Raw genomic sequence first — 12,281 nt, 5'->3', positions numbered from 1 at the left:
GGAGTGGTTAGCGGTGGCGGTGTAATCGATACACGGCAGTGGTACCAATCTATTCGCTGTTGCGAACAATTCCCTACTTCTTTTTTTCAACCCACTGGCTTCGTACACGAAACGAAAATCAATTAGTTTTCTTCATGTGTTTCACTTATACATTTTTGCCAAAACATCAGCCTTATACATTCCATAAGACAAGCTACATAGGTCCTATAAGAATGCATAAAAGGTATGTGTAACCGCTTATACATTTCATTCGACACATGATCTTCATTAACTTTTTGCAAGGCGTCTGCTTATTAGTTGACTTATACACTTTATGAATAATCAGCAATAGAAATTTGCCAAAAGGTATAAGGAGACTTCTATTCGTGTACGACTGTCGCTATCGTTGCTGGCAAACTCATCTTGACTAGAGTTGGTGTAAAATAAGTCACGCCAAGAGTGAAGCCAAGTCTACCTATTGAACTGTCAAATCGGCTACCTATCATGTAAAGTCAATAAACATTACGATGCTATGAAAGGTCCACGAAAGGTATTGCAATAAAATATAAAATATAATCGAAGAAATGAGCATAAATTAAATTGTCATGGGATACGCTCGGTAATGATTTGTAATGAGAATTTCTACTATTTTTTGTTAAGATAATTTGACAAAATCACCGATATAATGATTTACTACAGCTGCAATATTTTTTCTCTCGCTAGAAGTCATTTGAAGTTGTTGTAGAAGTCTTTCGAAAACCGTGTTGCGAGTTCAACTGTTTTTCTCTTGGCGTGACTCATTATACACCGACTCTAATCTTGACAGTCTAATTATTTTTTATTTATTAGTCTGAGGAAAATAATAAACAAATTTACACGGCGGTGCACCCGCTACACAGCAAAAAAAATGTAATATCGATCAACTTAATTCAAGCTGATGTATAAAATAATGATGTAATAGCAAAAAGCAGATACAATATTACATCAATGGATGTAATTTTGCTCGCAAAAACGATGTTGGGGGAAGTATTTCGGTATCGTGGTCAAAAACACCTCTTTGCTAGCAGCCCGGTTGGCGCAGCTTCAAAGCTGGAATTTTATTATTTGTGTTAGCTTTAGCTTGGTAGGTATAGAAAAACTCACATTTTGGTATTTTCACGAATCCTATAGGTTAGCTTTCTTCCACTACTTCCCACGTACGAATCTGTTTCTAACAATGATTAAATTAAATAGATGCACTTCATTTTAAATTTCAGCAGTTACCTTTTCGATACAATAGTTTTATAAATTTAACCAGGAATAAACCTTACTTTTCGTTAAATTTCACAATTTTCCAATTAACAAAATCTTATTTCTTTTCACAATAAATTTACTTTGTTTTTTCTTCTTCAGCCTCTCTTTCCTTCCGTTCCAATCATTATTCTTGACAGTTAATCCACTGCCACTTATACTCGACCGCACAAATCGCAAAGGGTGTAACCGGGACTCACTTGACAGCCGGCGGAGTCTGCCCAGTGGGTTCGCCAACATTCCCACGCCCGTGTAGTTCCGGTTCACTCGAACACTTTTCTTCCGATTTTTCAGGCATTTCACGAACTTCCAGCAACGCCAACTTGGTTGCTGGTCGACTAACCATTCCCCGGGAAGTGTGCACTACTGCTCTGCGAACTTGCCCATCCTTTCCCGTCACGACATCCAGAATTCGCCCTCGCAGCCATCCGTTTCGCTTGCCTTCATCGACCACAACCACTAAGTCACCGGGCGTCAACGGTTTTACTGGCTGGAACCATTTGGTGCGGCGTGTTAGCGTAGGTAGGTATTCGTGTAACCAGCGGCTCCAGAACATATCAACCAGGTACTGCGAAAGCTTCCAGCTGTCCCTCAGAGTTGCATACTCGTGCTGTAGGTCCCGACTAGGTTGGTTGATGCCTTGTGTCCCGTAGAGCAGGAAATGGTTCGGTGTGAGGGCCTCTTGATCCGCATGATCCAAAGGGATGTACGTTAGCGGTCTTGAGTTGACTATCGACTCGCCTTCGAGCGCAACAGTCTCCAGAACCTCATCACTGGGGTGGTGTGGATGATCTGCGATCGCCGCCATTGCCACCTTAACCGACCTGACCATGCGCTCCCACGGTCCTCCCATGTGTGGCGCTAGGGGTGGATTGAATAGCCATCTCGTGCTCACGTTCGTAAAGGTTACAGCGCAATGCTCCGTGATTGCCTTGAGCTGCTCCTTAAGCAAGTTGCTCGCCCCTACGAAGTTGGTTCCATTGTCTGAATAGAACGTTGCTGGTGAACCCCTGCGTGCCACGAACCTTCTAATGGCCATCACGCACGACTGGGTGGACAGGCTGTGGACGATCTCGAGATGCACTGCTCTGATTGACAGGCACGTGAAGAGCGCTACCCAACGCTTGACCGTGCTTCGTCCTTGTTTTACGAAGACGGGACCGAAGTAGTCCACCCCAGTGTGTGTGAATGGTCGTATAAAGGCAGTCAGCCGGATCTCAGGAAGAGGTGCCATGATCGGTGCCCTTGGGGCTGCCTTCTGAACACGACAATGCTGACACTGCTTAACTACCTTCGCAACCACCGAGCGAAGTTGGGGAATCCGAAACCGCTGTCTTATCTCGTTGACTACCGTTTCGTGGTTTCCATGTAGAAAACGAACATGATAACATTCTACGAGCAATTCCGTCACCCGATGACCCTTGGGGAGGAAGATCGGAAATCTCGCATCCTTGGTTACCATCGGTGCTGCTGCGATACGGCTATTCATCCGAAGAACTCCATCGTCGTCCAGCATTGGACTCAACTTGTACAATGCACTCGATCTTGCGATCTGCTTCGGTTCCGCGTCTGGGTGCTCATTGTTGTAGCTAAGCGTGACGTATTCATCCGCATATGCATGTTTTTGCACCTGTTGAAAGATCATGGCTTCGGCCTTCAGCAGCTCTTCTTGCGTAAGTGGGCCCTCAGCGTTCAGGCCTAGGAACACCTTCGTCGCTCTAACAACGTATCCGGTCGTCCGCTGAAGCCTCGACCACTTTGAGAATCGCTGAACATCTATGATCAGTGGCGATATGACTCGATGATGTAGAAAGACTGCCCGTAGTTCCTCTGCTGTCGAATACTCCTCTGAATTTTCCTTTCGCCAGCTCTCGTCCGGTTTCATCAGGAAAGCCGGCCCTACATACCACCAGTCGTCGGGTCTAAACTGGGTCCGTCTCTCCACTTCGTTGCTTGATCCGCTACATTTACCTTCGATTGAACCTTTCTCCATTCATCAACGGTAGTCGTACTCAGAATTTCTCCTACTCGGAAGCCGACGAATTGATGATATCGTCGAGTCTCGGACTTCAGCCAAGCGAGAACGGTTGTCGAGTCTGACCAGAGGAATCGAGCGGCCACTGGCAATGTCAGTGCCTTGCAAACGCTGTCCAGCAGTCGTGAACCGATCAAAGCTGCTTGCAACTCAAGCCTCGGAATTGAGAGGGGTTTCAACGGTGCTACTTTTGTCTTCGCAGCTATCAGTGTGCATTGAGGTTTCCCATTACTCGTGTTCCGAAGATACGCTACGCATGCGTACGCGTTCTCGCTCGCATCGACAAAGACATGAATTTGCGTCTCTTTCGGTGTATCTCTTGATCCGGTGAAGAAGCATCTTGGCACACGGACTTCATTTATCTTAGCAAGCAATCCGATCCACTTGCGCCAGTCTTCCAGTATCTCACCACGAATCGTTTCGTCCCAATCCGCTCCACTTCTCCAGATTCGCTGCATGAGTATCTTCCCGTGAACCGAGAAGTGTGCCACCAGCCCTAATGGATCAAACAGAGACATGATCGTCCGTAGGACTTGACGTTTTGTAGGTGCATCCTGACTCTCCACAATGTTTCGAACCTCCTCCTTCAGACTGATCTCGAAACTGAAAACATCTTCTGATGGTCTCCATACCATACCCAGTACTCTCTCTACATCCGAATCCAGGTTGAGGGACTTCTGCTGAACTTTGCTGGTTTCTCCTATGCGCTCGAGCACTTCTGAGGAGTTCGACGAAAAGTTTCGAATCTGCATCCCAGCCTTGGAATGCACATGTTTCACTTCCTCTATCAGCTTTACCGCTTCTTCTACCGTCTCCACACTGTCCAGATAGTCGTCAACGTAATGGTTTTCGATGATGGCCCTGGCTGCATCTGGGAATCGGTCCGCGTACTCCTCTGCATTCCTGTTTTTCAGATACTGTGCGATGCACGGTGAGCACGCTGCGCCAAATGTGGCAACATCCATCACGAAAATCTGCGGTGGCTGCCCTGGACACTCTCGGAATACGAACCTCTGTGCCTGTTTATCCCTTTTCCGGATCAGGAATTGGTGGAACATTTCTTTAATGTCTCCACTGAATGCCACGCGCTTCTGCCGGAAACGCAGCAGAACGGTAGGTAGAGCAGTCAGCATGTCTGGTCCTTTTAGCATTAGATCGTTGAAAGAAACGCCATTCACTCGGGCTGCAGCATCCCAAATCAATCGTATCTTTCCTGGTTTATTAGGGTTCCTTACTACCCCAAGTGGTAGATACCACACGCGACCAGGTTCCGTAGACTCCAGTTCAACTGCAGTTATCCGATGAGCGTACCCTTTTTCGAGATACTCTGCGATCTGTCCCCTTACCTTCCCATCGAGGTAGGAATCTTTGGACAACTTCCTTTCGAGCGCTTCCATTCTACGCACTGCCATTGGGTAGCTATTTGGAAGGCACGGATCATCATTTCGCCACAAAAGTCCTGTCTCCAATCTTCCGTCAACTCTTCGAGTGGTTTCCTGCAGAATCTTCAAGGCACGCTTGTCTTCCTCCGATTGAGGACTGTGCTTGATGTTTGCCTCTTCTACTGCCATTAAATGCCTGAACAGATCGTGAAGTTCTGCCTCTTTTTCGCATTGCTCCACGTGAGCATTCACGTATTCCTCAAGACTACTTTGGATAGCGTGTCGTCCGTAAATGCACCAACCCAGTCGAGTTTTTGCTGCAACCAACTCTCCAGTACCGCTTTCTCGACTCTTGAGTGCACTAATCAACTTAGCGTTATATACTCCAATTATCAGTCGAGGAGCGACATCTGCGTACCCGTGCAGTGGCAATTTCCTCAGATGGGGATGCACTTCACAGAGCTCTTCGTAATCCACAGTCTGACTGGGTAGTTTCAACTGTTCTACCGTCCTTGCTCTCAACGGGAAACTCTTCTCCTCGCTCCGTCCTGAGACGGTTATCTGAATACGCTGTGATCCATTCTCCATTCTTTTCACATCACCCGTCCAGCTTAAACACAACGGTTCACAGGGCCCTTTTACTCCTAGCAGGTTCGCCACTTCCGCTTCCAACATGGTTGACGAGGATCCGTCGTCGAGGAACGCGTATACGTCTACGCTCTTCCCATTTCCGTACAGTGTGACGGGAAGATAGCGCAGCAACGCAGATGAAGTTAGGGAATGATGATGCTGGTGCGCGACGCTTCTGTTGGTAGATGTTGATGGTGACGGTGTAGTTGACTCTGGTTTATTCGAGTGCAGCAGAGGATGGTGACGCATGTGACAGTCTCCGACCCCACAGTCTTGCTTCGAGCGACATGGCCATGTTCGATGAGGGACTAAGCATAGCCGACACAATCCCTTCTGCCGCATTACCTTCCACCGTTCGTCCATATTCAGCTTCTTGAACTCTGTACACTCAGCTATGCGATGATCCGATTTTCCGCAGTGTAAACAGGGCTTGCTAACTGGATTGATGACATCCTTTTGACCCCTAGTTTGACCCATGCTGCTTTCTGCCACTCCCGGTGCTGCGGACGCTTGTTGATGGACGAACAGCTTCTCCTTCACAGGTTTTTCCCGCTTATTTTTATCAAACTTTCCCGAACTCTGCATTACCGGATCTACGTGTAAAGTTACGTCACTTGCCATCGTTACGAGGTCCTTCATGAAATCGTTGAATGTTGCCAAGTTGACAGTATAGTAGTTTCGTTTGTGGGAAGCCCATTGCAGCTTCAGATTAGGTGGAAGCCTATCTACCAATTCTTGTAGTAGCATAGGGTTACTAACATGTTGCTGTTGGTCCGCCAGAATCATGTGTTCAACTAAGTTCTCCACTCCCATACCGAACTTGATCAAAGTTTTAAGATCATCGCCTCTGGGAGAGGGAGTTTCACGCATCCGTTTCAGGAGTGAATGGATGACCACCTCTGGTCTGCCATAAAGTCGTAGCAGCGTAGCCATAACGTGAGGGACTGACTCTGGAATCAGCAAACGGCTGCGAACGCTATCCAGAGCATGTCCTCGAAGACATCGTTGAAGTCTTGCTAAGTTCTCAGCATCATTGTACCCACACGCTTGAGTAGAATTCCGGAAGGAACTGAAGAACAGCGGCCAATCCAGAGGATCTCCAGAGAATACGGGTAGATCTCGTGGTATCACTTGACGAGCGGCTAATTGTTCGGCTGTAGGGCCTGCTACGCATCGTGGGCGCACTGGATCAATGAAATTCTGCTGCACTGGCAATGATTGAAAATTCCGGTTCCCCAACGCAAACGGCTGCTCAAGCCTTGGCGATGGCTCTAGTGCCATCGAATTCGGCATGCCATACTGCTGATGCCCCGACGGTGGCACAAGCACCGACGACGTTGGTACCTGATACTGTTGATGCCCCGACGACGGCACAAACACCGACGACGTTGGTACCTGGAACTGCTGATGCCCCGACGGAGGCAAAAGCACCGACGAGTTCGCGGCAACGAATTGTTGTTGCACCGACTGGTAACCGTGTGACATCATGGGTGCTGTGGTTTGCCCTTGATTTAAAACTGACGACTGCTCTCGCCCGAAATTCCTCGGAAATTCTGTTTGTTGTGATTGGCGATTCAGTTTAGTTCCCAGCTGCTGTTGGGAACTCGGTATAGTCTCATGATGTGGGACCGATGACCATGTATTTGGCACGAAATGCTGCTCTTGTCCCCCTAGAGGCGGCTGCACGTTCGGAATCGTGCAATTCAGATTGGTTGACTTTGACGGAGGCATTGTTGGTTTCTCCAAAAAACTCTCGTATCCAGGTGGTTGGAGTACTGACTGATTCCACTGGGTACGTTCATCAAGGCGTACCTGGTGCATAGAAGACGGTAACTTCGGCATGGTTTTCTGCTTATGCTCCGGCGGTGGCAGAAGCTCCGACGATTTCGATTTGGTACCCTTCTCGTGCCCCGGCGGTGGCAGAAGCATAGACGGATTCACAACGTTACCCTGCTCGTACCCCGGCGGTGGCAGAAGCACCGACGGATTCAGATCGGTAAACTGTTCGTGCCCCGGCGGTGGCAGAAGAACGGACGGATTTCGGACGTCACACTGCTCGTACCCCGGCGGTGGTAAAAGCACCGACGAATTCGAAATGATCTGCTGGATGTTCCCTGGCAGTAGCACAGGGGCCAGCGTGTTGGGCCCGGGGGGAGGTTCATCTTTATGTGGCGTTGTTTTTGGGTGAGGAGGTTGGGAAGACTGACCCTGACTAATGACTTGCAAGCATGTTGATTTTGAATGATTTTCAGCCCTACCCATAGTCCCTAACTGATTGGATTGATTTGCTATTGGAACTACGAGTGATTGTTTTGGAGTACTGGTTTGAACAACCTCGACTATTGGTTGTAATCCTACATTCGAATTGCTACGACTAATCCTCACCTGGTCCATTTCAGACTGACCTGTACTGGTGGGTATACCATAATGTACTGAAGTGCCACCTCCGTACGACACCCTGTAAATAATGCTCGTCGCTGAAGAAGCCACTCGTTCAGAATACTGGCCATCAGTGGGCTGTGACTCACTTTGTTTCTGCACTGGCGTCCCGAAGTTATTGTTGATGGTCGTAGACTTTCCTGGACCGATCTGATCCTCCTTACTTGTTGCTGCGATGGCTGGAATCACTTCTTCCTGCCGACCAACGACGTTGTTTGCCGACACTTGAGATCCAGTCGTACCGGTGTTCAATTCCCCTTTCTGCAGCGTTATCTCGCTTGTCGACGTGAAAACTGCTTCACTCGGTTGAATCGTACCTACGACTTCGGCTACAACGCTGCCTACAGGTGTATTTCTTCCGGATCTCGATTGGTTTCGAGTTGTGGTGTTCTCACGGATGATCCTGGAGCTGACTCTGCTCCTCACGCTTCGATTCTGGTCCTCTTCAAGCAGTTGGGCTTCGAGTGCCTCGAACCGCTGCTTTTCGAAATCAGCTTCCACCTGACGTCGTAGTCGCTGAAACTTTTCAGCATCTTCCAGCTCTTTCAGCTTAATCTGCCGGTCCGTATCCAGCTGCTGTAGCCGCAACCTTAATCGTGTTGCACTGAAACTACTGTCGGACGTCGTGTGGGAGCGTCTGCTAGTGCGGTGTGAAGATATCGTGACGACTTCTTCCCTATCAACGCACCTCCTGCAGGTAAAACTCCGATCTGCATCGGCAATCGAATCACCTACTCCCCCACACGAAAAGTGCACATATCCGTCGCACTTGTCGCACTGGACCAGGTTGTCGACGTTGTCCAGTCGATCGCACATTAGGCAATGGCTTTCCGGATTCATCTTTCCGGAACTTTCCATGCGGTGATCCTGTTCGCAAATCCCGACTACCACAAAATCTTTGAAGATTTGTTGGGGGAAGTATTTCGGTATCGTGGTCAAAAACACCTCTTTGCTAGCAGCCCGGTTGGCGCAGCTTCAAAGCTGGAATTTTATTATTTGTGTTAGCTTTAGCTTGGTAGGTATAGAAAACTCACATTTTGGTATTTTCACGAATCCTATAGGTTAGCTTTCTTCCACTACTTCCCACGTACGAATCTGTTTCTAACAATGATTAAATTAAATAGATGCACTTCGTTTTAAATTTCAGCAGTTACCTTTTCGATACAATAGTTTTATAAATTTAACCAGGAATAAACCTTACTTTTCGTTAAATTTCACAATTTTCCAATTAACAAAATCTTATTTCTTTTCACAATAAATTTACTTTGTTTTTTCTTCTTCAGCCTCTCTTTCCTTCCGTTCCAATCATTATTCTTGACAGTTAATCCACTGCCACTTATACTCGACCGCACAAATCGCAAAGGGTGTAACCGGGACTCACTTGACAGCCGGCGGAGTCTGCCCAGTGGGTTCGCCAACAATCGATGTACATCGTAAAATGAGATATTACACAACAAACTGATGGATTGACCTGGTTGTAGCAGTTTCGATGTAATATTCAACAACTTTTTTTTGCTGTGTACTGCGAGGTGTACTGTGCGTGCCTCAAACGTCACTAATTCCTTCAAATGTACAAAATTTTACTAGACACAGGACCTATTCAAAAAGAACTCCAATATGTTTTTCAGTGTCGCACTATTCCTATCCCTCAACCAAACAAACTCGAATAAAAAGGAGAAACAAAAATAAATTGGTGTTGCCCGTTCGTAAGAAAAAAAGGAAATCAGCAGACCAGCTGATGCAAACTGTCAAATTGCATTCTTCGTTTCTCACCTCTTTTCTTCTCCGTCGTTCCGTTCGTTCATAAGAAAAGGCCATCAGTTTTTCATTCAATCGCCGTTCCAATCGGTCGTTCGTCGCAGCGTAGAATAGCAGCTAATCATTTTCGCTGCTCTCCCATCAGTTTTTGGTCTGTACTCTCTTTCTCGATTCTCTTACTTCATTCTATTGTGCATTCGAAGATTTCTACATCTGCAAATTCTAGTGATAGTGATAGTGCCGCTACTGAGAACACCCTCTTGGATTGGAAGAAGATCTTTTTCGATCTTCATATTTTTAGTTGGTCCTACTGCACACAATCTTCGCCTTTGGTGTTTCCGCATAATCGGAGGAGGATTGCGTATAAAAATCTGGCCAGTGACGTTTGTCGTGTTGTCAAAAAGAAGCGAAGATAACAGTGGAATATTTTTCCTGTGGATTTATCTCGGGAATCGTCGTCACAGTACCATCAGCGGAGATGTAGATTCGGATTTTGGTCCAGCTGACAAGCAGAAAATAAATAATTTGCTCAGCATTAGCCTGGGAAGAAGAAAATACGTATCCAGGAAGATCGGTAGTAGGTAGTAGGGAATGAAATCTTTTTCGGGGGGCAAAATGTGAATGTACAAAAGAAGAAACCGAAAATTGGAGAGCCGAGTCGAATAAGAAGAGATTACTTTTGTGTGTGCACGTCGAGTGTAGACGGAAGATTCGAGTGTTACGCGCTCTCAAGGCCAGGAAGTTTGTGCTTGTGAGGTGGTGGTGGTGTGGAAGTTCCGAGAATGTCGCAGCCCAATCACTTCCAACCATGGAAACAGAATCGGCCCCTGGGAATTCCACCAAACCTGGGGGGTAACAATAGCTACGGAAAGTTGCCGGCTGTAGCCCACCAGAATCCGCCGCAGACTCTTCATCTCCTACATCAGCAACAGCAGCAGCAGCAGCAGCAACAACAACAGCATCAGCAGGCAATTCTGTTGAGCCAACAGGCAACCGGATCGGTGCCGGTGATTCAATCGGCGGCTGCGTCCTCTTCGACATCGGCGATTTCATCCTCGACGGGATCGGTGCCGGGTTCCTCGGGAACCGGCAGTAGCACCCAGGGAGGAATGAGTGACTTCCTCTCGCAGCTGGGGGTGAGCAAGTTGATGCTAAGTAAACTGAGTGCCAGCTACGGGTTGGCCAATCTCCCCATTGGGATGCCACTAGATCATACCGGACAGCAGCAGCAACAGCTGCTTCAACAATCGCCTCTGGATGATTGTGCGAGTGATAAAGAACGAGAGGTTCGAATTCAGCAAATCTTCGAGAATGCTATCGGGTGAGTGGATTGCGCCTTAATATATAAGTCTATCCTAGCATATATTTCTTCATCTATGATAGGTATGTAAATTGATGGGGGATTTGGTGGTGCCTTTATCGTCATCTATGCCACCCCAATCCTAATGCCCTGAGGTGTCTGGACATATTTGGGAACAGCGCTTATCTCGTCTGCCCTCGGCTATTATCGTTCGATTTTGTTTGCCGTTGTACGAACTTGTAATGTCATCAGTTTGATATAAGATGCATGCCTAGGGTGGTGCTTGATTCGGGTTAAATTCCATTCCTCCATTTCAAACTGCTTTCATTTACATTTGAATAGCAGTCCTTTGCTGCCATGAGATAACAAATCAGATAACGCCGACATGTTGCGTGACTGTCTCGCACTCCAAAGGACCTGAGTTCAATCCCAGTCGGCGCCGTCGGGATTTTCCGAGGCATACAATCTCTGATCACGCCTCGGAAGTAAAGCCCGTTGGTTCCCGGTCCATGAGTTGATGGGTCAATAGTTATAAATAATAGGAAAAATTATAGTCACTATATTCATAGTCTGGCGGATAGAATCTCGGGAACCAATTGAGCTGTCAAATAACGGAACCAATCTAGCAAATCAGCAACAGAAAAGAGCACATCAGCTATTGCGAACAAAACTACAGAAACCCTTTTCTCGTGACTCAAGGCTCGCCAACTGACACCATCGATGATGCCGGTAATTTGTTGGCGAGGAAAGAATAATCAACGTTTTGTTTATAAATTTGATAATACCTTTTCAATTGTTGGTCTAAAATATATTGAATTGTTTCTGCTTTTTGATAGATCGAAATTCTATCCGCCAGACTATGAATATTGAGACTATAGGAAAAATGCCTCAATTACCTGCTGTGTGAGCTAAGGGAAGGTTCATTAATTATGTCACGCAAATTTACCCCACTTTCGACCCCCCCTCCTCCCTTTTTCACATTTTTTGTATGGACCTTAATTTTTTTGTATGGCTCGTCAAAGTTTCCAAAAAACCCCTCCCCCTAAAAGTGTTACATAATTAATGGACGATCCCTAAGGCAAGTGGCGTGAGTCACCTGTTCGTGAATGACTGGATGTTTTTGTTGGCGCTTTCATTGCCTCGTCCTTTACCACTTGGTCAACACAATCAGGATACACCGAAAATAGTTTTCATGTAGCTTCCATTGGAAACGCACATGATTTTCATCCATAATCAAAATTAATAGAATTCATCTGAATTTCACATAACATTTATGCGATCACATTAATTGCATGGACCTCATAATATTCATGTGATTTTGTGGTGGGATTTGCTGCTATGTGATCACAGGAAAACTATGTGAAAATCACATGGATTTCATCCATTAGATATGTGATAAATTTTTTGAGTGTAGAGCAATGAATTGAATTGAATAGAGAGTGTGAATTGCTTTCACACTCAGCCAAAG

At 46.6% G+C, this 12,281-nt stretch overlaps 2 protein-coding genes across 3 annotated transcripts in view; one reads left to right on the top strand and one right to left on the bottom strand.

Annotated features, from left to right (window-relative positions):
• Positions 1 to 1,465: 1,465 nt before the first annotated feature.
• On the bottom strand, positions 1,466 to 3,154 carry LOC135705462 (uncharacterized). Its single transcript, XM_065227210.1, has one exon. It carries the CDS (start codon positions 3,152 to 3,154, stop codon positions 1,466 to 1,468), a length of 1,689 nt encoding a protein of 562 aa, XP_065083282.1.
• A 6,454-nt stretch (positions 3,155 to 9,608) lies between these two features.
• Positions 9,609 to 12,281, top strand: part of LOC135705433 (DNA-binding protein RFX7) — a 36,641-nt gene continuing 33,968 nt past the window's right edge. For both annotated transcript variants that reach the window (XM_065227174.1, XM_065227175.1), the window contains exon 1: positions 9,609 to 10,834. In XM_065227174.1, coding sequence (XP_065083246.1) covers positions 10,296 to 10,834 — 539 coding nt within the window. In that variant the 5' untranslated portion in view covers positions 9,609 to 10,295. The remainder of the gene's footprint in view (positions 10,835 to 12,281) is intronic.

This window comes from Ochlerotatus camptorhynchus, unplaced genomic scaffold (genome assembly GCF_037179485.1).
Source record: "Ochlerotatus camptorhynchus isolate MF236.1 unplaced genomic scaffold, CSIRO-AGI_Acam_v1.1 ptg000267l, whole genome shotgun sequence".
Lineage (NCBI taxonomy): Eukaryota > Metazoa > Arthropoda > Insecta > Diptera > Culicidae > Ochlerotatus > Ochlerotatus camptorhynchus.
This window is presented reverse-complemented; position numbering and strand designations above follow the sequence as displayed.